The following is a 23,421-nucleotide window of genomic DNA, read 5'->3' on the forward strand; positions in this document are numbered from 1 at the left end:
CCCGGGCCAGCCCACCCTATTGGGCCGGCTGGACCCCACCTGTGCACGAATTTATACACTGGGCCTCTAGTATATTAAAAAAAAAAAAAAACTGGCCTAGTCATATCCCCTCCAGAGGCCCCATGGCGACAGTGCATGTCAACTGCACTCGCACACGCTGTTCATGTTCCCTCCTCCTCCTGTCCAGCTGGAAATGCTGTGAGCTGCCAGGATGGGCAACAAGCTGCCCCTGGCAGGGGTGAGGGCAGACGTCTGTGGCTGGGGTGGTGCCTGGGAGGCCATGTGGTTCTTGCAGTGGGAATAGGGCGGGGAAAGGAATGGACATTGTTAAGTGCCTGCTATGTGGCCCTGCAGCTGGCTAGTCGATACTGTGGCATGGCAGATAAAGAGACTTTAATTGAATTCCTACAGATGTGGACTCAAATCTGGGCTCTGTGACCTTAAGCATGTTGATTAACCTTTCTGAGCTTTAGTCTTCCATAAAATGAAGGCAGTAGCATTTACATCAAACATACATTGTGAGGAATGAATGGAATAATATGGGTAGAATGTCTAGGTAGCCAGCAGTCCATGGATAGATGGATCCTGTTAGCATCTTTTCAGGGTGTGGTCAGCTTCATGGTACAGATGGGGAGGAAGGCGTCTGGCCCTTGGCCACACCGCCGGTGAGGCCAGAGCAGGGGTTTCTGAGCCTCGGCCAGGCTGGATCCAAAGCTCATGCCTCACCTTGGTAGCCGATCCACAGAGGACGGAAAACTTGACCCGCTGTGTCTAAGTGGGAGAGGCAGACCTGACCATGTCCCTCCCCATTTTAAAGCTCTGTCAGGGTTCCCACTTGTCCTAGGATAGGCAACTGACCAAGCCCTGTGTCATCTGGCCTCTCTGCTTTCCAGCCTCCTCGTCCTCCCCTCTGCCACCAACCAGCCATGCAGATGGTCTTCTTCCAGCTTCTCAAGCAAGCCCAGAGCACATCAGCCTCGATGTCTCTCCCTCTCTATTCCTCAGCAGCTCTCTCTCTCTCTCTCTCTCTCTCTCTCTCTCTCTCTCTCTCTCTGCCTGAGATGCCGCCCCCAGACTCACCTGGCTTCTCCTCTCCTCCAGGTCACAGCCTCCACCTGCTTCCTCGGGATGGTTTCCTTGTACAACCTTCCCACCCAAAGGCCAGACTGGTTCCCCTTCCACACGCCCGTATGCTGCTGAAGGTCTCCTGTTTCAGATGCCCTCCTAAACTGCTGTCTATCTTCTCTGCTCAACTGGGAGCCACCACCATGCCCCCAAATCTAGCCCCGTGCCAGGTGATGAGAGTCAGGAGGAACTGGTGTCAGTCAGGAAAACAGGGCTGAGGCGCGAGAGCACACCCTGGGAAGAAAAGATCCGCCTTTCTGGGTGTTTTCTGAAATAAGACTCAACTGCCCGCCTTTGAGGCTGGAGGTGGGTGCCTGCGGGGGTGCGTCCTGAGTCTGTGAAACTACATACAGTTCTTTGCACAACTAAGTGTCAGGCCAGGTAAGGGACAGCTGTCTGGGATTCCAGGTGGTGGCTGTTCTTCGGGAGCAAGGTGAATTTGCAACAGAGGAAAAATGAAATATCTGAGGTGGTGAGGTTTGCTCCACCACCCCCACCCCACAGCCTTCACTAGAGAAGGATTTGTTTACTGGATCAGCTTCTGACTCTAGCTTGTGTGGAAAGAAGTGAAGAGGCTGAGCCGATCTAGATAACAAAGGGCTGAATCCGGGTGCCCACGGAGGCTGAGTTGGGGAGAGCTGGGGGCATGAGATGCCCAAGTGGTTTTCAGGAGCAGCTGCTGCGAGGGAGAGAGGTTGTGAAGAAAGGTTTCTGGTGAAGTTTGGCTGCGCATTAATAACTGAACATCCCACTGGTGATGTTGACAATGCTCAGGGTAAAGACTTGGGTCACTTCAGTTTTGTGGTTTGCTGGACTGTTTCTTTGGAGTGAGTGGCTGGGCAGTGAACATGTCCTTGGGGCTCTCGCAGGGGCAGGCATTGAGTGAGGGGCTTTGAACATGGGGACAGGGTGCAAGCACAATCAGGTGGCCTCACCATCAGCACGGAAAGTCTACAAAGCAGTAGACCTGGACCGGACTTCTCCACTTGCACCCCTGCGGTTGCTGCTGAACACACTTGACTGCCCAGAGAATGGAGGCTGAGCTGGTTCTCTCACAGCCTCTCCTGGCATCAGCCTGAGACCCGAGAGCTGTGCCGTCCGGGAAACGGCGGCCCAAACAAGGTGAAGAAATTTCCAATAGGCCGTTCCTTATTTATTAGATTCCAGATACACGGGGCCAGGACTGGAGAATCCTAGGGGGTTGCATGTACAGGGGCGTCTTGGGGATAACACATACAGAGGAAATACCACAGGTGCTGATGCGATGAGGGATGCCATTTAAAAATATATATACATCTTAAGCCATTCCAGCCACATTAGCATTATTAGAAAATAAAATCATCTTTCCACATAGTGCTTTTCTTTGGTGCTGTCCCCTGGGCACGGGCCCCTCTGCTTGTCACAGGTTTGTCACCGCTCCCCCAGGCTCCCCCCTCCCCACCTCTCCCATCTGCACAGGGGGAGGGGAGAGTATGGACGGGAGGGTGGCCTTGGCGCAGGGCTGCGTGCAGATTCAGCTCATCTGAGGCCTTGCCATGGCCTCCCAGACCACACCCCACTCTGGTTCTGAGACCCTCCCACTGGGAAATAACTGGTTTCCTGTATGCATAACCTGGGGTCACCATCCAGGGTCACGTATAACAAGACCAGCCAGAGGCTTTAGAAAGGGTGGGGACGGGGGGACCAAACAAAACCCAGCCAATACCACCTTCTCCATGGTTGGATTTTTCCATTTTATTTCTTGTTCATGTCGATGACCTGAATCATGAGAATACAACTGAGAAGGGCTATTTCCGCTTTACAGGGTTCCCAGGAACAGCAGGTTTGGGGTAAACTTGAGTTCTGTCCTGTTTGGGGGCCTGGTGTCCCTAAACTCTCCTCAACGCACCATCCCCCACTAAGGCAGGACCACCCCTTCCCAGGGAGGTCTCAGCGCTGCCAGGCTTCCCACCTAGAAGCCGCCCTAAATGTGTTCTCTGAAGGCCCGTGGCTCCATCACGTGCACGCAGGGCCGCCCCCCGGAGCGGACTTCCGTTGCCCTAAGAGTTTAAGTGTTAAGAGCATCAGCAGCGACACCTCATTGACACCCAGGGCCACCACCCCGCTCTGCTGGAAAGGGGTGAGGGAGCTGCCCCGGGCACAGAACACTGCCCACTCCAAGCCAGTTGTGGTGCCCTTAGCCAGAGAGGCTTTTCCCAGGAGGGGGACTGCAGATGCCAGCGGGACACAAGGCCGCCAGGCCGCCAGCACGGTCCTCACGCTCGAGCAGGAAGTGATACCGCATAGAGGTGGGAGCCAGGTGAGGTGATGGCACCCTCTGCCCCCTCTCCTCCAGCACTCGGCACAGTGAGGGGCACGTTCGCGCACCGGGAGTTCTCCAGTTCAGACCTCAGGGAACGACGGCTAATAGTTAAGTTGGACGTGGGCTTTGGTCCCCGTTCCTTGATACTGAGGAGGTGTCTGCATCCATCCAGACCAGGGACAGTGGGGACCCACACCGAGCTAGGGAGGGAGGATGATCCAATGCCGACTGTCAAGTGGCCTTGGATTCCCCACAGCCACAGGGGAGGGGAGGGGCGCACGTCCCTGGTCTGAGTCCCTGGGAACCCTTTACCTTTCCTACGGGAGGACATCAGCCAGCCCTCCTGCCTGGGAAACGGGTCTATGTGGACAGATGGAGGGGAACCAGCAACCGCGGCTTGCTGCTTTGCTTTAGAAAGACCACGAGGCTGTGGAAGAGGGCGCCTGGCCTCCTGGTGTCCTGGCGACAGGTGGGTGGGGTCTGCCTGCCCTCCAGGTGACCAGAGGTTGGGTTAGAATGGGTGTGGATTCCCCAGAAAAGTGTCCCAGGTGGGGTGGCTCTGATGCCTGCGTCACAAGGCAGTCACAAGGCCTGGAAGGGCATCTTCCATCCTCGGGGCCCCTAAGCTGCCCTCAGTCACCTGTCACACCGGACGGAGCCGTCCTCCCCCAAGTGGGCTACAACGGACTTTCACGGCCACTTGGGGGACCAACTGTCCCCATTAGCCCAGATGGAGGGATTTCCTGGGACACAGGACTTTCAGTGCTCAAACCAGGAACATCCTGGGCAAGCTGGGGTGCTTGGTCACCCCTCACAGCAGCATGGGGGTTGGGTGGTTCCACGCGAGAGCTGGGCCCTCCCAGTGTGCCGCACCTTCTTAGTCAGAGGGCGGCTGGAGCCCCCCCGCCCCCCAACCCCATGGCACCTTCTCCTAGCCCTTGAGAATGCAGGCGGGGAGGGGTGACCTGGGGTCCACCGCCCAGAACCAGGACGATCAGAGAGGCTGGTGACCTCCACTGAGCTCCCCGTCTTCAGGTTTCCCCTCCTGCTGATCTCTGCTTCGGGGCTTTTCTGTGCTCAGCAAACATTGGTTTGGGCCTCTCTCCATCCTGCCCGGATCCTACCAGGACTGCCAGCCTAGAATCAGGGTGCCCAGGGTCCCAGGACTGCCAGCCTAGAATCGGGGTGCCCAGGGTCCCAGGACTGCCAGCCTAGAATCAGGGTGCCCAGGGTCCCAGGACTGCCAGCCTAGAATCAGGGTGCCCAGGGTCCCAGGACTGCCAGCCTTAACTTGGGGTGCCCAGGGTCCCAGGGCTGCCAGCCTAGAATTGGGGTGCCCAGGGCCCCAGCACTGCCATCCTAGAATTGGGGTGCCCAGGGCCCTAGGACTGCCAGCCTAGTATCAGAGTGCCCATGGCCCCGGCACATCATCCTAAAATTGGGGTGCCCAGGGCCCCAGCACTGCCATCCTAGAATTGGGGTGCCCAGGGCCCCAGCACTGCCATCCTAGAATTGGGGTGCCCAGGGCCCCAGCACTGCCATCCTAGAATTGGGGTGCCCAGGGTCCCAGGACTACCATCCTAGAATCAAGGTGCCCAGGGTGCCCTAGGATAGGGCCAGGGCGCTGCACATCCCCCATTTCCCACAGACCACCTGGTCTGGACTGCCCTGAAGGTTGACAGAGGGAAGGTAAAGGCAAGGAGAAAGGGGGAGCTCTTCTGTGAGCCAGCACTATTCCAGCTGTGGCCCCCCTTGGCTGGCTGAAGCAGGGTCTCAGTGAGCTCTGAGGTAGGGGCAGGGAGCAGCAGGAGGCTCCTGGGGGAGAAGAGGAGGAAGAGGATAGGCAGGTCCAGGGAGGCAGGACACCGAGGGCTGGAGTGCCCAGGAAAATGCGTGAGGCTCTAGCAGCTGCTCTCCTGATGGTGAGTCCCTGCTGGGAGCTGGGTGTGTGCGGAGCTGAGGGGAAGTGTGGAGGGAGGGGCCCGCTGGCCTGTGGAAGGCGTAGAGCCCCTTGAGGGACCTCTGGAACCCCAGAGTAGGCAGGGCCTCCGGGACAAGCACCTGCCCTCTGAGAAAGGAACTGCTCCAGGTGGTACCCACGTGAGTGTGCCAGAGCCCTGGGTGCCAGCACTGCCCACCAGGCCAGGGGTGGGGGAGGGGGTGGGATGGGGCCGGGAAATGTCTGAGCTGCCTCTGGGTGGTTTGGTGGGGAGAGGGCCCCTCCTCGGTGGTCTCCAGTCTCAGCACTGCCCATGGAAAAGGAAAAACATACCAAAGAAAAAGCCAGTTACAGATGAGCCCCACGCCCTGCCCTCCCATCCCCGTTCCCGCTCCCCAGCACCCAGGACTCTGCACGCAGCCGGGAGGCACGTAGCCCCTTCTCCTGGGACTGCTCGTGGCCAAGACACAGGCTTGCAGGTCGAGGCTGGTGGCTGAGGAAGTCTCTGCATCCGGCCGGCCGTTTGTCTGTCCACAGGCAGGAGTCCGTCTGAGTGCTGGGCCGTCAGACCTTGGCTTCCAGCATCTCCAGGAAGAGTTTGTGCATGGGCACCTTGCCCTGCAGTTTGACGCTGTAGAAGTGTTGCACGGCCTTGGCGGCCGTCTGCCGCAGCAGGGGCAGCGTCAGCAGCAGCTGGCCCGTCCTCCGCGGCTCCGCGTGGCGCTGGCTCAGCTCGTAGTCCTGCAGAGCCTCGTGTAGCAGATCCTGCAGCTTTTGGACTGCCTCCAGGTCCTCGATGTACATGGAATCTGTGGGCACAAGGAAGAGCGTCAGGGGCCCTGGGTGGGGAGCACCATCATGGGGGATGGAGGCCACCGCAGAACCCTGGGCTCTGCTTTGGGGCCACCCAAGTCCTCATTTTAGGGAGGGGAAAACCAAGGCTCAGAGAGGTTGGCTGCCAGGCTGAGGTCACACAGGCCAATGGCAGAGCGAGGGTTGGACCCAGCGAGAGATCCTATCTATGGAGGACATTTTGAGAGACAGAAGCAGAGACCCTTAAGGGCTTGAACTTGAACAGACCTGTAACTGCCCTGAGGAGCCAGGTGGACTCTGGAGCCAGACTGGTGGCGGTGGTACCCTGTGTCCCTCACTTGCTACCTGTGTGACTCTAGGCAAATTATTTAACTTCTCGGTGCCCCATTTTCTTCATTTGTGAAATGAGATAACAGCCATACCTACCTCAAGAGGTTAAATATGTTAATACAGGTCAAGGATTTAAAACAGTACAAAGTAAGTACCCAGCTAGTGGTATCACCACCACCACCACCACCATCATCATCATCATCACACCCACCATCATCATCACCCTCACCACCATTACAATCACCACCACCACCATCACCATCACCATCATCAACGCTACCATCATACCATCATCACACCCACCATCACCATCACCACCATTACAACCACAACCATACCACACCACCACCACCATCACCATCATCACCACCATCATCTTCATCACTACCATCTCACCATCATCACACCCACCATCATCACACCCACCATCATCACCATCACCACCACTACAACCACAACCACCACCACCATCACACCACCACCACCATCATCATCATCGCTACCATCTCACCATCATCACACCCACCATCATCACCATCACCACCATTACAACCACCACCACCATCACCATCATCATCAACGCTACCATCATCACACCCACCATCACCACCATCACCATCACCATCACCATCATCACTACCATCTCACCATCATCACACCCACCATCATCACCATCACCACCATTACAACCACCACCACCACTACCACCATTATCGCTACCATCACACTATCATCACACCCACCCTCATCATCACCATCACCACCATTACAACCACCACCACCACCACCACCATCATCGCTACCATCACACCATCATCACACCCACCCTCATCATCACCATCACCACCATTACAACCACAACCACCACCACCATCACACCATCACACCACCACCACCATCAAAATCATCATTACTACCATCTCACCATCATCACACCCACCATCATCACCATCACCACCATTACAACCACCACCATCACCACCACCACCATCATCGCTACCATCACACCATCATCACACCCACCATCATCATCACCATCACCACCATTACAACCACCACCACCACCACCACCATCACCATCACCATCAGCAGCAATATCACCATCATTATCATTACCACCATCATCACCATTACCATCACAACCACCACCATCATCATCACCATCATCATAACCAGCACTATCACCATCATCATCACCATCACCATCATCATAACCACTGCCATCATCACCACCACTACCATCACCACTATTACCACTACCACCATCATCACCACAATCACCATCAGCACCATCACTTCTACTGTTGCTGCTGCTGATGCCAGACACTAGCTCAAGCCTTCAGTGCAATCGCTAACCTTACAAAACCCTGATTACAGAATACAGACACAGATGAAGAAAGAGGCTAAGCTCTGTTGGGGTGCCCTGTGGTAGGGAACATGGCAGGTCCTGAGACACATGGCTGGACACATGAGGCAGAGTGATGAAGGTAGCTGTTGGAAGGGACCCTTGCAATCTAAAACCCTGGGAAGTGTTTAGGTCTCAGGCCATGACTTGGGGGTTCAAATAAAATTTACATAAATCTCAGCAGAGCAGGAGGTGCCTGCTGATAGTTGGGTTACAGTCAGGTCTGAGCTGAAGCAAAGGAAATCTCCTGGAACCCATTCCCTGACCCCAGAGAAAATAACAGCCTTCTTCTGACCGACATTCCTTAAAGACCCTGAGCCGCCACCCTGAACTGCAGTGCCCAGGGCCTGCCAGAGGTGGGAGGGGAAGGTAGTATGTGGATCAGTAAGCTTGAAGCTGAGTGGGTATCCAGGAAGACTGGGCAAGTTTCCTGAACTACTCAAAGGAGCGGGCAATCCCCTTGCATGTTGGGTTGGTTTAGATACCAGACTGCCAAGGGCAGCTGCACCAGCCAGCTGACACCAGTGACCACCCCCTGACCTTCTGGGTCCACACTCAGCCTGTGCCTTCAAGGGTCCTGCCTCTTTCTCTTGGGAGGATAGCAGTAGGATGAGCTAGACAAGACTCCGGAGTCTTAGATGCTGCGTGGCTTTGGCCAAGTTACTTAGGCTCTCTGAGACTGTTTCCTGGTCTGTAAAATGGAGCACATAAGAGTGCATGCCTCACAGAGTGGTGCTGAGGGTTAAATGAAATAGCATGTTACCAGGCACTTAGTAAGCACCTAGTACATGATACTATTCTCATTATTAGAGGCCCGGTGCACAAGATTTGTGCTCTGTGAGGGGGAAGGGGTGGCACGGGAAATTCCTCAGCCCGGCCTGCACTCTCTTGCAGTCCAGGAGCCCTCAAGGGATGTCCAACTGACGGCTTAGGCCAGCTCCTAAGGGGGAGCGAACCTAAGCCCGCAGTCAGACATCCTTAGTGCTACTGCAGAGGCGGGAGAGGCTCCTGCCACCCCCGCTGCGCTCGCCAGCCATGAGCCTGGCTTCTGGCTGAGCGGCGCTCCCCCTGTGGGAGCGCACTGACCACCAGGGGGCAGCTCCTGCGTTGAGCATCTGCCCCCTGGTGGTCAGTGTGCTTCATAGCGACCGGTCGTTCCGCCGTTCAGTCGATTTACATATTAGCCTTTTATTATATAGGATGGTGAGGACTCTAACGGGATGAGTGCCCTAGCAGAGCTGCGATGTTACTGGCCCCATACCCAAGGTCCCTCCACACTTCCTGCTCCTGATACCAAGGCGGTGAGGACTGCTTTGCCGGTTACAGAGGCAGCAGGGCTCCCTTCCTACCCTCCCAGCTGTTTACAGAGTGTGCACTTCAGATGCACTAGGCCCTGTAGGCTGGGACCTGGCCATCCAGACTCCCTGCCTCTGCCAGCTTCCCCTCCCCACCCCCGCCTCCCCAAGGAGGCCAAAATTGGCAGCTGCCTTCGACCAAAAATGAAATAAAATAACATTGCAGGATTAATTTCTTTGCAATCCATCAGCACGTCTGTATCGATGGCATTGATAAACTGTTAATTACAAAATCAATGGCGATGATTTTTTCCTGCTGTCAGGGAGGCTTGGAGAGGCCAGGACACGGGGTGAACGTCGGCCAGCAGGTTCCTGAGGGACCCTGGTTTGGGGCTCAGCCTGTCTCTGATGTGCTTCACCCTCCTGCCTAGTGTCAGCCCTCTGAGCCACTGAGAGGCCCTGTCCTGTCCACTCTACCTGAGCAGTGGCTCCCACAGTGGCCCATGGGGCTGCCACAGGATGACCTCCCGCCCCTGTCTCTCCTCCAGCTAACACACTGTCAGCATGGGTGACTTGCGTACCTTGCTGCTGGGGACAGGCCACTTCCTCTTCTCCTCTATCTTTCATGGCTCCCAATCCCTTCACAGCTGGGAGCCTCTGTGACCCCAACTGCTTTTCTAGCTTAACCCCCCAAACGGCCTGTTCTTTCCCCGTTTCTGCCTGCAGCTGATTGCTCCACTGTGCAGCCAGGGCCTTGAGCATCACCAACTCCTTCTCTTCCGCCTTAGGCTTCCTGTCCCAGCACAGAAGCAGCAGAATAGCCCGATAGATGCCACTGGGGCAAGAAGTCCAGGCTCCTGGAACTTCGTGTCACATGACCCAGTGTGTATTTAGGCAAAGCTTGGTGCTAGCAGAAGATCCCGATGGGCTCATGTCACCAAACCTCAGGTGGTGTGTGTATATCCGTGTGAGTGTATGTATATACTTGTGTGTGTGTGCATGTGTGAATATCTGTAAGCACGTGTGCATGTCTGTATGTGTTGAGATCAAGGTGAGAACTGCTGGCCAGGCTAAAGAGCCTCCTGACAGTCCTTGCAGCGTGGTGTTGAGGCAGGGAGGGGGGGGGCGGGGGGTGGGGAGTGGGGGGCACGAAGGTGACAGTTGAGTGGCCTCCCCCCTTCTCTCTCTCCTCCCAGCTGGGATAAGCTTGAGCTCAGGTCTGCTGTGAAGTGGTCAGGAGACTCCAAAATCGCCCTCCAAGGCCTGCCAGCCTGGCTATCTCACTGTGGTGGCCCTGTGCCCTCTGATTTCACCGTGTCCCCTCCCTTCCTGTGCCCATCCACATGCCCAGCCCCTCCGCAGCGCTGCCTAAGATGCTGCGCTGAGCAGGTGAGCACAGGGGGTGGTGAGGGTGGTGACGCTACTCTGTAGGACATGTAAGGATGGAGATCTGTCCTTGTACATTTGTCAAAACCTCTAGACCTGTACAATGCAGAGTAAAGACCCTGATGGCAACTATGGACTTCGGTTAATAATAACGTATCAATATTGGCTCATTCATTGTAACAAGTTAGCACACCAATGTACGATGTTCCTAGTAGGGGGGAACTGTACAGGGGTATATGGAACCTACATACCACCCGCTTAACCTGTCATTTTAAAGTCACTAAAAAACCCCAACAGCACTGGCATTCTCCAACAAAACACACACTACAGTAGGGGACTCTTAAGGCATAAATGGTCTCTATAGAAGCATGCAAATTTTAAATTATTATTTTGTATCGGTTTACTAATAAAAGGGATTTGAACTAAAAAACAAAAGCTTCCCTCTTTGGATTAGGTCAGGTTCCCTAGAAGCAGGGGCTGAGACAGGGGTTCAGACGCATGGAGTTCATAGAGGGCATGCTTTCAAGAGAAAGGAAGAGAGGGGGAGAGGGATGGGACAGGGCAGGAGCCTGCAAGGTAAGGACGCGGCCTAGGCTTAGCCTGACCCCATCCTGCCAGGAGTTCAGCCTTTGGTTCCCCTGTGTGGGCCCACCATTGGCTGAAGGTGCCAAGGGGTGGGTGGGGTGGGTACCCCTCCTGGCAAGGCAGGTGAGGGTGAGTCTCTGGCGAAGTGGGGGCGGGGGGGAGACTGTGAGCATCAGCAGCAAAACTCAGCAGCTGGGCCCACGTGCAGGGACCCAGGGAAGGGGGTCAGATGGGGCATCAGCAGTGTCCTCTGTGTTCTCTATGGAGCCATCTGTGAGGGGGACCCACGGACCGGGTTAGCCCGGGACTGAGGCTTCCCGGGATGTGGGGCTTTCAGGCAAAGCACAACAATAGCGAGCAAACCCGTTGATTGCCCTGTTTGTACTGTCTCCATCTGAGCCAGCTCTCCCTCTTCCGTATGCTGATAACACTGCGTCCTCTAATATTAATAATAATGATAATAATTAATATTTATTGAACATTTCCTCCAGGCCAGGCCCTGGGCTAAGTGCTTTATCTTCCGTCGATCATTTCATACACAAGTGCTTGGAGGAGGTACTGGGATATCCCCGGACACACAAGGACAGAGCTAGGAAGATTGCCAATGTGGCCAAGGTCACACTGCTACCAAGGAGCAGAGCTAGAATTTGAACTTGGGTCCATGTGACCCAGACTTGAACAGGTAATTAATTCAACGCGCCGTCTTGCAGCAGAATGACGCGTGCGCGTGCTGACAGTCTTTAGGACAGGGACCTTGCCTTTCCCTCCCCCTTCTGCATCCGGCATGGCACCCTGCACAGGTGGACACCATGTGCAGACACAGACTAGAATACGTTTAAGCTCATTCCCCTCCGTCAGCCCTTTTCCCCAGGAGCTGGCGGGAGGGAAGAAATGGAACGAGGCCTCCTTTGAACACCAGACTAAACAACTCAGTTGGGAAGTTTTTTCCTCACTTGGACCCGAGCAATTTGATTGAGAGATTCAAAGAATGGGCATGAGCTCAGGTTGGTTTTGGAATCATAGGACCTTGGTTTGACTCCTAGCTCTGTATGACCCTTTGTTTCGCCTTTCTGAGCCTCGGTCTCAACATCTGTAAAATGGGGTTAAAATAAGAACTTTGCTCCTAGGGTTGTTTGTAAGCATGAAATAAGTCCACAGCTAATTTATTTAACAGGTTGAGCACTTATTATGGGCCAGGTATGTTGTCAGTATAATTTTAATTACAAATAAATCATTTCCACCGTCTTGTGGGGTAGGGCCTGCCTACTGTTCCCATTTTACTGATGAACAGACGGAGGCACAGCGTAAAGCAGCCTGCCCAAGAGAAAGAAGCAAGATTTGACTCTAAGTCACCTGGCTCTGAAATCTGTGTCCTTGACCAGTGTGCTGGCCTGGAGGTCAAGGGCCCAGCATCGTGTGCTGCAAACCAGAGCTCAGGAAACACTCAGCCAACGCTGGCCTTCGTCGCCACCCTTTTAACCCCAGACCTCCCCTTGCACAATCTTTGGGGACAAGAACCTCCAGTATCTTCACACCCATCCCCCTCACACCATCCCCCTCACGGGCCTCAGAGGGGTGCTCCCCAGGCCTGAGGAGACGTCCCATACTCCCCGTTACCTGAATTGGCCAGGGCCAGGGCCTTGAGGGTGACAAACTCCTCCTTCTCCACCTTGAGCTTCTTGTACCTGCGCACGAGCTGCAGGATGGCCCGGTAGAGCTCCAGCAGCCCCGCCAGGCGGGAGTGCTCCTCGTCCATGATGTAGTCCTCCGCGTACGCCAGCTTGTCGTCATAGGGCAGCGAGCGGTACACGATGCCCAGGATGAGGATCTCCATCCAGGCGCTCTGCAGCAGGCTCATCTGGTCCCCCAGGGAGAGGTTCGAGAAGCCTGCGGGGGAGAGGACGCAAGGAGGGCAGCCGTGGTCAGGTGGGCGGGCCAGGGCCTCCCTGAGGCTGGCTGGAGGGCCGGATGGGGCAGGGGTCCAGGCACCTCCAGATCCTGCCATTCCCCATACCTTTGGGACTCATCGTCCTGTTGGTGAATGAGTCAGACATGGATTTCATGGAAAAGACTTAACAAGCTCAGTCAACGTTGACACTTGTTATTATCATTACTGCTCGTTCTAGGGTGTTTTTCAAATGTCTGGAGAGGCTTTTTGATTAATGAAATGCATGTGTAATTTAAGGAGTTAGTGCATTCATAGAATTAGGAGGTGGCCGTACAGGGTCCCCTCGAGTCTGGGCAGTTTCCAGGCTCCCCAGTCTGCCCGAGCCCGGGAAGGCTTCAATGTGCTAAAGTGGTGCCTGCCCCTCAGTGCAGAGTCCCAGCTGCGCAGGACCCAGCTGTTCGGGGCCAGTGACCTCCGGTGACCTCCAGCCTGGGGCTACAAAATGCTCAGGGGCCCCCAGGGTCAGGGGGCACTTTGTCACAGGGCAGCCTGTCTTCCCAGGGGTCAGAACCCTGCTGCCCAGGCCATTCCTCTCCATTTAACGATGACGCAGCAGTCCTGTATCCTGTGAGCCTGGGCATAGGGATGGCTCCAGAATTGTGCCACTGTCTTGTCCAATGTGTTCTCAAGATTGCCTGGGCTTGCATCCCGACTCCCCATTTACTAGCTGTAGGCTGACCTTGGGAAAGCTGTGCAGCTTCTCCACGCCTCAGTTTCCTCATCTGTGAAATGGGTGTAACAGTAGTGCCCGCTTAAGAGCGTCGCTGTGAGGGCTAAGTGAGCCAATGGTTACAGAACACACAGCACAGTTGCGGAGCTTTTACTATTATTATTAATGATGAGATTAAATTCATCAGCAAAATGAGAATAATGTACTGGAATTACATTATATGTGTTTAACTGTGCAAAGTCAATTATCATCTGGATACACAAGACAGAGAGGTAGGAAGAAAGGAAACTGATTTCAAACAGCAGGTCACTAAACACGGGGTAACTTCCGTGACTGGTTCCAAAACGGACCATGCCCCAGATGTGCTGGAAAAAGGAGCAGTCTCCACAAAGCCACTGGCACCAGGTGTCACGGCAACGGAAAGTCAGGGACTCCCAGGGGTAATTTGCTTGTGTAAGACTCCTCACTTCATTGCAGACCTAGAACCTGACCCAGCCTGGATGTGCGGGCTGTGGGGATGAAGATGGTGAGTGGAAGCACGGAGCATCGCCCCGCACACAGTGGGTGCTCAGCAAACCTGAGCTGGCGGTAGTGATGGCTATCATTGTTGCTACGAGTACCAATGTTGTTAGCATGCTATTGGCATGACTCTCTTCTCCCATTGGACTGGAGGCCTGGGGTGGCCCCAAGCTTCTGGATTGACCCCTCACTCTGGGCTTCCGTGGTGTCTGTCCCACCCTCCTCTGTCTCTAAAAAACACTGTCCTTCCTCTTTTCCAACCTGTGCATGTGTGTTCCCCTGTAGGGGGCACCCCTGGGGCTGGAGCCCCCGTACCTGGCAGGCTGCCCTATCCCCATGAGCACCCTCTTAGTCTGTCATCGCAGTTCTCTGGCCTGATCTGCACAACCCAGGCTCTGGATGAGCACCTGGCTGCTGGCATCCGGAGTGACCGACAAAAGAGCCGGATCAATTACCTCAATTACCCTGACGATTCGGGCGAGCCTGGATTGACGCGCCTTCTCAGGGGACGGGCTGCGGCACAGAGGGTCAGGGGCATGTGTGTTGTCCAGATCCCGGAGTGGGAGCCGGTGTGTGGCTCCCCATGGTGGCGGGGAGAGCCGGGAGGTAATAAAAGATAGATAGAAATGGACATCCAATTTCCCTTATCGGGCTTCTGAGCAAGAGAGGCCTTGGGCGACATTAATTAACAGATACCAATCAGCCAGCCCATGAGGGTGTGTGTATGTAGGGAAGTGGGGGACGGCGCTGGGGTGGGGGCATCTGACAGCAGACAGAATGGGAGGAAAGAGGTAGGAGGTGGATGGGGAGAAATTAATAGACAGCTGAATTGGAAGGTGGCAGAGAGGGAGGGTGAGGTAAGATCTAGGCTCCTGGAAACGAAGGAGAAAAGCCCCCTGGGAGGCTAATCACGCAGGTGCGATCACTAGAAGAACGTGAATAGCATGCTTCTGCCCCTTCATTCATCCAGCGAGCACTTATTGAACACCTACTAAGTGCCAGGCCCTGGGGACAGGATGGCCAGCTCAAACCAGAACTGGTACTGGCCCAGCCTTCAAGAGCTCGCAGTAAGGAGGGAAGGACACGCCAAGTACTGCATGTCACCGTGAAGTCATGACAAGAAGAAGAGCTATGAGGAGACGGAGGGCTCTGAGAACACACAATGGGGGCGTGGCCCAAAGGCGAGTCTGGGAGGCTTCCCGGAAAAGGCTTCCCTGAAGGGTGACGAGGAGCTCTGACAGCACACACCTCGGTGTCTGTGTGCCCCATGCCCTGAGCTTCCTGTCATCTTCCCACGCCCACTGCCAGGCTCCCATCCTGGTGCCAAGAAGGTGCCCAGCAAGTGTTCAAGTCGGAGGAGAGAATAGACAAAGCTCTCTGGGCCTTGACTCCCAGGTGATAAGAAATTGTGCCAAAAGGACTTGGTGAGCCCCTCTCAGTCCTTCAGACGTGAGGGTGGATGTAGCTGCCTTTGAGTCAGAGACTGGCCTGCCCTGTGCGGAGAGGGGCTGAGAGGCCGGGGAGGGAGGGAGAGAGCTCCTGGGAGGGCTGTGTGCCACCACAGGAGGATATGCCCCTGAGGCCCGTGGCCAGACCGCCCTGCTCGGCTGATCTGAGTGGACTCGGCCCCTGACTTCTCCCTTCCTCCTTGAGCACCTTCAAAAGGAGCTGGATTAGCTTTGACAATCCAAATGCCAAGTGCCGGCCACGCACACAGGCTTTTGTGCAAGGAAGGGGGAAATATTTGACCTTTTCTAATATTTGAGAAAAGAAACACTAGGAGGGAAAATGAGAAATAAAAACTGTTGCCTCTAGGAGGAAGAAGGAGGAGGGGACAGGGATGGAGACGAGTTCTGTGAATACATTTTTGCCTCTTTGGGGCGTTTGAACCTGTCCATGTTTAAGGTGTCCAAGGATAAAATTAAATCAAGTGCAAAATGAAAGGTATGCTCCCTTTAACCCAGCGATTCCACAGCTGGGAATTTCTCCCAGAAAGAAAAGCATGCTTAAATACACCCCGCCACATGTGCAGAGGAGTTTGCTGGATCCATCTGAAATGGCCCAAAGCAGGACAACCCAGATGTAACCCATGTAATACGTGCAATTATTATACAAATGTGCTTATTCGTTAAATGAACGGCACACTAGAAGCCACTAGAAGAATGAGGAAGAATGTGTGTGGATGCGGAAGATACTCAAGAGCATAAGGGAGGGAGTAAGGATGAAGGGCAGAGGCCAGAGTCGGATCGTGCATTAAAATCCCAGCTTTGCTGACCACTGGCTGTCTAGCTCTCTGTGCCTCAGTTTCTTCATTAGTAAAGCAGGAATAATAACAGTCCTGACCTCAGGGGGCTGTTTGAATTAAATGAGCTAAGGGCGGGACATTTAGAACACCGCTTAGCACATGGCAGGTGCTATGCTACTGTCTATAATTAAATGGAAGAAGCAGGTACAGCAAGTTATAGTATGATCCATGGAGGGGAGGAGAACACGTGTGAGCGTGCACACACACACACACACACACACACACGCATGCACGCACGCACGCACATGCACACAGTGGGTGTACGCTGGGTGGGTGTTCGGGTGCAGGAAACTCCCAGAGGGATGCATTTGGAAATCCACGCCTGGGTCACATCCCCAACTTTACCAGAAGCACATATTCCTTCTTTTATTTAAACCCAAACAAAAGGGCTGAGCCATTCCTCTCTACCCTTCAGCAAAGCACCCTCCACTTCCCCTTTTCTGGCTCCTCTGCTCCTCCATCAAGTAATTAGCAATTCTGGGGCCCAGGGGGCTGCTAGAGAGGCTGGGTGTGGCCGTGCCCCAGGAGTGCAGCCGTCCCTGTGCCTGGCTGACCCCGAGGGCACTGGGCCCTTCGGGTTCTGCCCCAGCCAGCTGCCCGTGGGCCCTCTCTCCCGGGGTCTCCCACCTTGAGCTCTGCTGTCCCCAGAAAGTTGCTTTATCTGCACCAACTGATCTAATAATGTCAGGTTCTCCCCCATCCCCCATCCCCTTGTGACTTGACAGCAGGAGCTCCTAGAATTTAAAAAAAGAGAGAGAGAGAGAGAGCACATAATTTGTGGCAAGTGGAGTTCATAATCTGTTAATTTATTATCGTTTCTGTCGACCTGGAGGGCCATTAGCAGAGGTAATAAAGGGAGATGTAATTATAGGCTCTGAGGCCACTCCAGACACAGCTGCTGTCACTCGGCAGCCCATATTTCATCGGCCGCTGGCATTCTGTTCTCAGTGCGGGCCAGACGGTGGCTACCTGGGAGCAGGGCCGCTGAGGGGCCCTCTGTGGGGACGCCTCTGGGGTCCCCTGCAGAGGCCACCACATGTCAGCAGGCAGGGCCGGTGGGGACTCCCCGGGGGGCTGGCAGGAGAAAGTTCCGGCTGGGGCAGCCTGGAGGCTGCCTGGGCTGAGGAGAACCGAGAACCCGTTAATCACACCTGGAGGCTGCAATTCGTCAAGTGGTGCCCACCGCCTGGGAAAGGTCGGGCTCTGCTTCTAACCTCTCGCTCACCGGGAACAAGAGGTGGACACTCAGAAGGCTCGGACTTGTCCCCTGGGCAGCCCAGCACTTGGAAAGTCAACATCTGGGGGAGGGACACTTCGGCCTGACTCACACAGAAGAGCGGCTGTTACTCTGAGCACATCCCAATCAGGCGCGAGTTCCCCAGGGCCCACCCTGTGTGTTCAACTCCGTGTTAGAGGAGGCGGGTGTGCTGGGAACGAGTCTGTGCGGAAACGAGCCTTCCTCCGGCTAAGCAGGTCGCTCAGTGCCGCGTGAGCACCAGCTTCTGTGTGCTGTGTGAGACTGTTCACAGCGTCTCATGCCCTGTTGGACTTTTCCTCCGTGGCCTCTGCCCAATCAAGTCTGAAGGCCTAACTCCGGTTCAGCGAGAGCGTTGGCCTGCAGACCGAAGGGTCCTGGGTTCGATTCCAGTTAAGGGCATGTACCTTGGTTGCAGGCTCCTCCCCAGCCCGGGCCCTGGTTGGGACTCATGCAGGAGGCAAACCAATCAATGTGTTTCTCTCACATCGATGTTTCTCTTTGTCTTTCCCTCTCTCTCCCACTAAGAAAGAAAGAGAGAAAGAAAGAGGAAGGAAGGAAGGAAGGAAGGAAGGAAGGAAGGAAGGAAGGGAGGGAGGGAGGGAGGGAGGGAGGGAGGGAGGGAGGGAGGGAGGGAGGGAGGGAGGGAAAGGAAGGAAGGAAGGAAGGAAGGAAGGAAGGAAGGAAGGAAGGAAGGAAGAAAGAAAGAAAGAAAGAAAGAAAGAAAGGGCACCAAAAAGAGAGCAGGCCCAGTAGGAAGAATGCAAGCCTGGGCCCACCTGGGTGGTGTCTGCTCCTGTCCATCTTGGTTCCTGGAGAGACCGGACTGGCTACTCAGGAATAGAGTGTTGAGGGGGAGCCGGAGCCTCTGTCCTTCACAAAAGGAACCACATCTCATGCCTCGGTTTCCTCTAGCCTCCAGTCCACAGCCCAGCACCCAGGGGGTGCTTCATAGCTGCCTTTGCATGCATTTATTGAGCACTGACTGTATGTAGTAAGATCTCTTGCTAGGATTTGTGGCTGATACAAAGAATTGGATTAATTCCTGTCCCAAGGATCTCATTTGGGAATAAGATGGATAATTCTTGTTGTTTGTTTTGTTAGTCCTCACCCAATGACATTTTTCCATTGACTCTTTAGAGAGAGTGGAAGGGAGGGGGGGGGAGAAAGAGAGAGAGAGAGAGAGAGAGAGAGAGAGAGAGAGAGAGAGAGAGAGAGAAGAGAAAGAGAGAGAAAGGGAGGAACATCAACGTGAGAGAGACACATTGATTGGTTGCCTCCTGCATGTGCATTGACTGGGGCTGGGGATTGAGCCTGCAACCAAGGTGAATACCCTTGACTGTAATCGAATCTGGGACCCTTCAGTCGATGGGCCAAAGAATGCAGATCCTTTAAATGTATCAGGCACTTGATGTGTCATCACCCTTAATATGAGGTTTGCATGCAGTGGCAGGAGGCTCTATTAATTAATTTTACCTTACTAGTAAACACTAGAAGGTCAGGCCCAAATAATTCAGCATGCAGATTTATGCAAAATAGGCAAATTAGCCTTTGAGGCAGACAAGTGAGCCCCTGTGTTTATTTTATTTTTCAATCAAAAAGAATTCAGCTGTGGACAAAGAGAAATGATGATGTGAAAAAGGGCTTTTAACACTATCGACAATAATGTACTAGCAACAACGATGGTCGTGGTCTCTGTGGTGTGCGGGCCTGGGCCAAGCGTGCCATATCCTCCTAGCACCTGGGAAAGGGGCTCTATTCTGAGTCCCAGTTCACAGGAGAGGACACTGATGCTCAGGAAAAAATGAAATCTCTTGTAATACCAGAAAGGGCAGCTGGGATCAGAACCCAGGTCTGCCTGAATCCAGGGTCTGTATCCCCAGGAACCACTCTGCTCTGACCATTGCCCTCTGGGTTGGGCACAGACAGGAGACAGAGCTGGGATGATAGGACGGACGGGGAGGAATGGGTGCAGGGGAGATGGTGCTTCCGAGCTCTACCCTTCCCTCTGGGAGGTGGTGCAGGGCTGGGTGGTAGGAGAGGGAAGCAATGGACTGGAGGACCACCAGGAGCCACTCCTGAGCCATCGCTTGGGTACTAAACCTGCTCAACCCAGAAGAGGAGTGAGTGATGGGGAGGGGTGCAGGGGAGCTGTGCCCGATTTGGCCCTGGGTTAGTGGAGCAATCCAGGCTGAGGTGTCTTAAGCAGTGGCCTGACCCCACATCTGTGCTGAACCAGCACAGGGCAGATTCAAAACCACTGAGTGTGTAATCCCAAGAGGCTGAGCTGCTTAGTGAGGGCGCTCCAGTCCAGATCCCCAGCGCGCCCACCCCTGAGTCAAAATACCTCGGGCCACAGGGAGTCCCGAAGCGGGGATTCTAGGCATCCTGCCAGCTAAGTGGCACCGGCATCCCCTCTGAGCCACACAGCTCCCCACCAGCCCCCGCCTGCGGGGAGGGACCTCCCTGTAAGCTGTGCACACAACTCACGTGAAGACCTTTCCACTCGCCCCATCAACCGTGGGTCTCGGCATCTCAAGGCCAGGACAACATAAGCATGTAAGCCGTATTCATCATTCAGAGCTCGTGACAAGCAAACAGAAAAAGGACCTACAGACAAGATGCGGGGTCCCGTGCCACATGGCGAGTGAGAATCCAAGTCCAGGAGAGCCAGTGCCAGAGGACAATAGGCTGTCCCCACCACACTATGAGCCGAGTGTGTTAGAACCTTAAAGGGATACACGGCACAGACTTCAGCAAGGTCCCCGCCGTGTGGGTCATACAAAATATGTGGGTGCCAGTGTCTACAGAACCAAAATAAAAAATCAGCTCCCACCATTTATCTAGAGCAAGAAAAGCTAAACGAGGGGTCGGGGGCCGCACACAATGAAGAAAAGTCCGCATCGTCTGAAACATGTTTGTTACACGTACTTCCCATGCCAGAAATGATCGCAAAATCCCAGAACCCAGACAAGGAGACAGATCTCCCTGCTGGCAACAGCACGTGCCTCGTGTGCACACGCATGGCCACATGTCAGCCTCACAGCGCAGCCCACGGAGGAGGTAAGTCCCACAGAGAGGTGGGTGGAGCTGCCCAGGGTTACTCAGCTAGTAAGCTGCAGGCCCAGAATTTGAATCCCAATCTGATTCCCAAGCCATGTTCTTAGCCATTCCACTCCACCGGCCCCTAACAGGGAGCTGGAGAGCGGATCCCCCTCCTGCGTTGTTTTCCAGCATGTTTCCAACAGGGTCTACATGGATTCAAAGAACTTGCCCTTTGAATATCACCTCTTGTAGATGCAATCATAACCCCTTTAGAATGATAACCAGTTCTGAGGAGCCCCCGGAAGTTTAGGGACATTACGGGACCTTCCAAACACATGCTCACCTCCGCTCCCACAGGGAGAGAAAAAAGAAAGCAGAGACAAACAGGCTTGCCAAGGTGTCACGGGGCTCCTGACGCCAGGCTCCCAGGCATTAGAACCACGGCCGGCCATGGGGAGAGCGACCCGAGGCCCCTGCGAGCACTCTCTCCTTGGTTCTATGTGACTCACCTGGGATGTGCTTGGCCCAGCCGATGATGACCACGAGCTCTTGGTCTGCCAGGTCACAGAGAGTGGTCAGGGCCTTGATGTCGCTCTCAGGCATGCCGGGGGGAGGCCTGGCATAGAGCTTGTTTGGCTCAGCCACCAGCAGGTAGGAGACGATCTTGGTCACTGCAGAGACCAAAGGAGGAAAGTTAATGGCTAAAATGAGGAACGGGGCTGGGGTGGAGGCCGGGATGGGTCAGGAAGACAAGTCAGGTACTGAGGAGCCCAGGAAGGTCAAACTTGGCTATAATTGTCCCTCCCTTCCTGACTCCACAGGGTTGCTGGCAATTCAGGTTGCCGAGAAATAGCCTCCAAGGGAAGTTGCCTGGTGAATTCTCCCAAGAAGAACCTGCTGCGTGTGGGTTGCTAGAGGGGCATGTTCTGGATGCTGGAGCCCAGGCCTCTCGGGACCACACTGCATTTGGAACCACATTCTGGGGCATCCCATAGGGAAAGGCCTTCTGAATACAGTATCATCCTGAAGCACTTTATACCAATGCCAGGCACTGATGCCTCCTCCCCCAGATCCACATTATCCCATAACCCAGCACTGGGAAGATGGCATGTCCCCAAAGGATGTCAGATGTTCCAGTACAGATGCTGGCAGAAGGGGCATGGACTGCCCTGGCACTCACATGGCTTTTTAGCAGGTGGGGAAATCTGTAAGCTCAGGTACGGGCTGTTCTCCGCGTCCAGCCGTCGCTTGTATTTCTGGCGGCCTCCACGCACTCGGTCAAGACGCACACCTGTTGGGAGGAAAGGCAGGAAGGCTCAGGAGTTGTTCGACATCACCAGGGCTGTCAGCGCTGACTGGGATTTCAGCCCTGGCTGAGTCCTTCAGGGCCACACCCTCCTGGCCTCTGACAGCTGCTGATGGCCAGCCTCAGGCCAGGTGGTTGGACAATCCCTAAACAATTTTCTACAGTAATGGCCCATTCCAGTTGCCCGGGCCAGGTCCTGCCTCTACGGATTCAGCATCCTCTTGAAATCCATCCCAACCAACCTTCAGCTCCTGAGTCTCTGTTTCTGAAAGGGAACAAGCAACAAAAGTACTTCTCCTCATGCTGGGGAAAGAAGACGTGCCGTTTCAGGTCTGCTGTGAATCTGGAGAGGGGTGAGTCAGCTTCCCAAGCAAGGAAAGGGGTACCTGCCACTGGCAAGTACCTCTGAAGAGTTAAGATAAGGATTTTCAAACTTTTCACCTAAGCAGCATCGGGGTGGACCCTCCTTGCAGAAGTCAATTTCCGGATCCCACCCTCAGAGATGCTAGGCCAGAGGTCTAGAGTAGGTCATCTACACAAAGTCCCCACAGGATGCGGACACAGGTGGCCCTGGCCACATCTGGAAAATCAGTGCCTTGAGATATCTCAGCAGCTGGTGCAAAAGCAGCGTGGCCACTCACACGGACACGCATTTCCAGGAGTGAGGCCCCATCCCGGAGAGATCTGTATTGTCACTGGGTCCCTGGTTTTTAGAAGAAACCCGCCCCTCCCCCAGCTCCTGCTGTCTAGACAGACACGTTGTACCATCTGACACCCTCACCAGCGAGCAGAGTGGGCAGGACCTGGAGAGGGCACCTCATCCAAGGGCACACAGCTCTGACTGGCCACCCCGCTGTGTGGCCTGACCTGAAAGGATGGGGGGGACCCACCACGTTAGCTCCAAAGAGGAAACGAACGCAGAAAACACATGAGAAGTCGGGGGCCAGAGTCCTGAGAGGAAGAGAGCTCAGTGGCCTCCCCGCCTCTGATTTGACCCCCTAAGTTCAACTTTCCGTTCTTTCCCCAAAGGTCAAGCTTCACCCTCCCAGAGCCCCAGTCAGTCCAGATCTTCAGAGCCCTGTCCTCTCTCTCCCAGCACCTCCTCCACGGGTCCTGGCTCCTTCCATCCTCCCAGCTTGCAGTACCTGCAGGTCCTACCAGCCCAGGCCTCCCCTGGGGCGGGTGGGTGGCGG

The 23,421-nt window shown here is 54.8% G+C and overlaps 1 protein-coding gene across 2 annotated transcripts in view; it reads right to left on the reverse strand.

The window, feature by feature from the left end:
- Positions 1-5,694: 5,694 nt before the first annotated feature.
- Positions 5,695-23,421, reverse strand: part of ESRRB (estrogen related receptor beta) — a 108,494-nt gene continuing 90,767 nt past the window's right edge. For both annotated transcript variants that reach the window (XM_080679320.1, XM_080679321.1), the window contains exons 4-7: positions 22,103-22,213; positions 21,432-21,593; positions 12,798-13,067; positions 5,695-6,175 (exon numbers count right to left, since the gene is read on the reverse strand). In XM_080679320.1, the coding sequence (XP_080535446.1) occupies positions 5,931-6,175; positions 12,798-13,067; positions 21,432-21,593; positions 22,103-22,213 (788 nt within the window). In that variant the 3' untranslated portion in view covers positions 5,695-5,930. The remainder of the gene's footprint in view (positions 6,176-12,797; positions 13,068-21,431; positions 21,594-22,102; positions 22,214-23,421) is intronic.

The sequence above is a fragment of the Plecotus auritus genome (assembly GCF_963455305.1).
Source record: "Plecotus auritus genome assembly, chromosome: 1".
In the NCBI taxonomy this organism is placed as follows: domain Eukaryota; kingdom Metazoa; phylum Chordata; class Mammalia; order Chiroptera; family Vespertilionidae; genus Plecotus; species Plecotus auritus.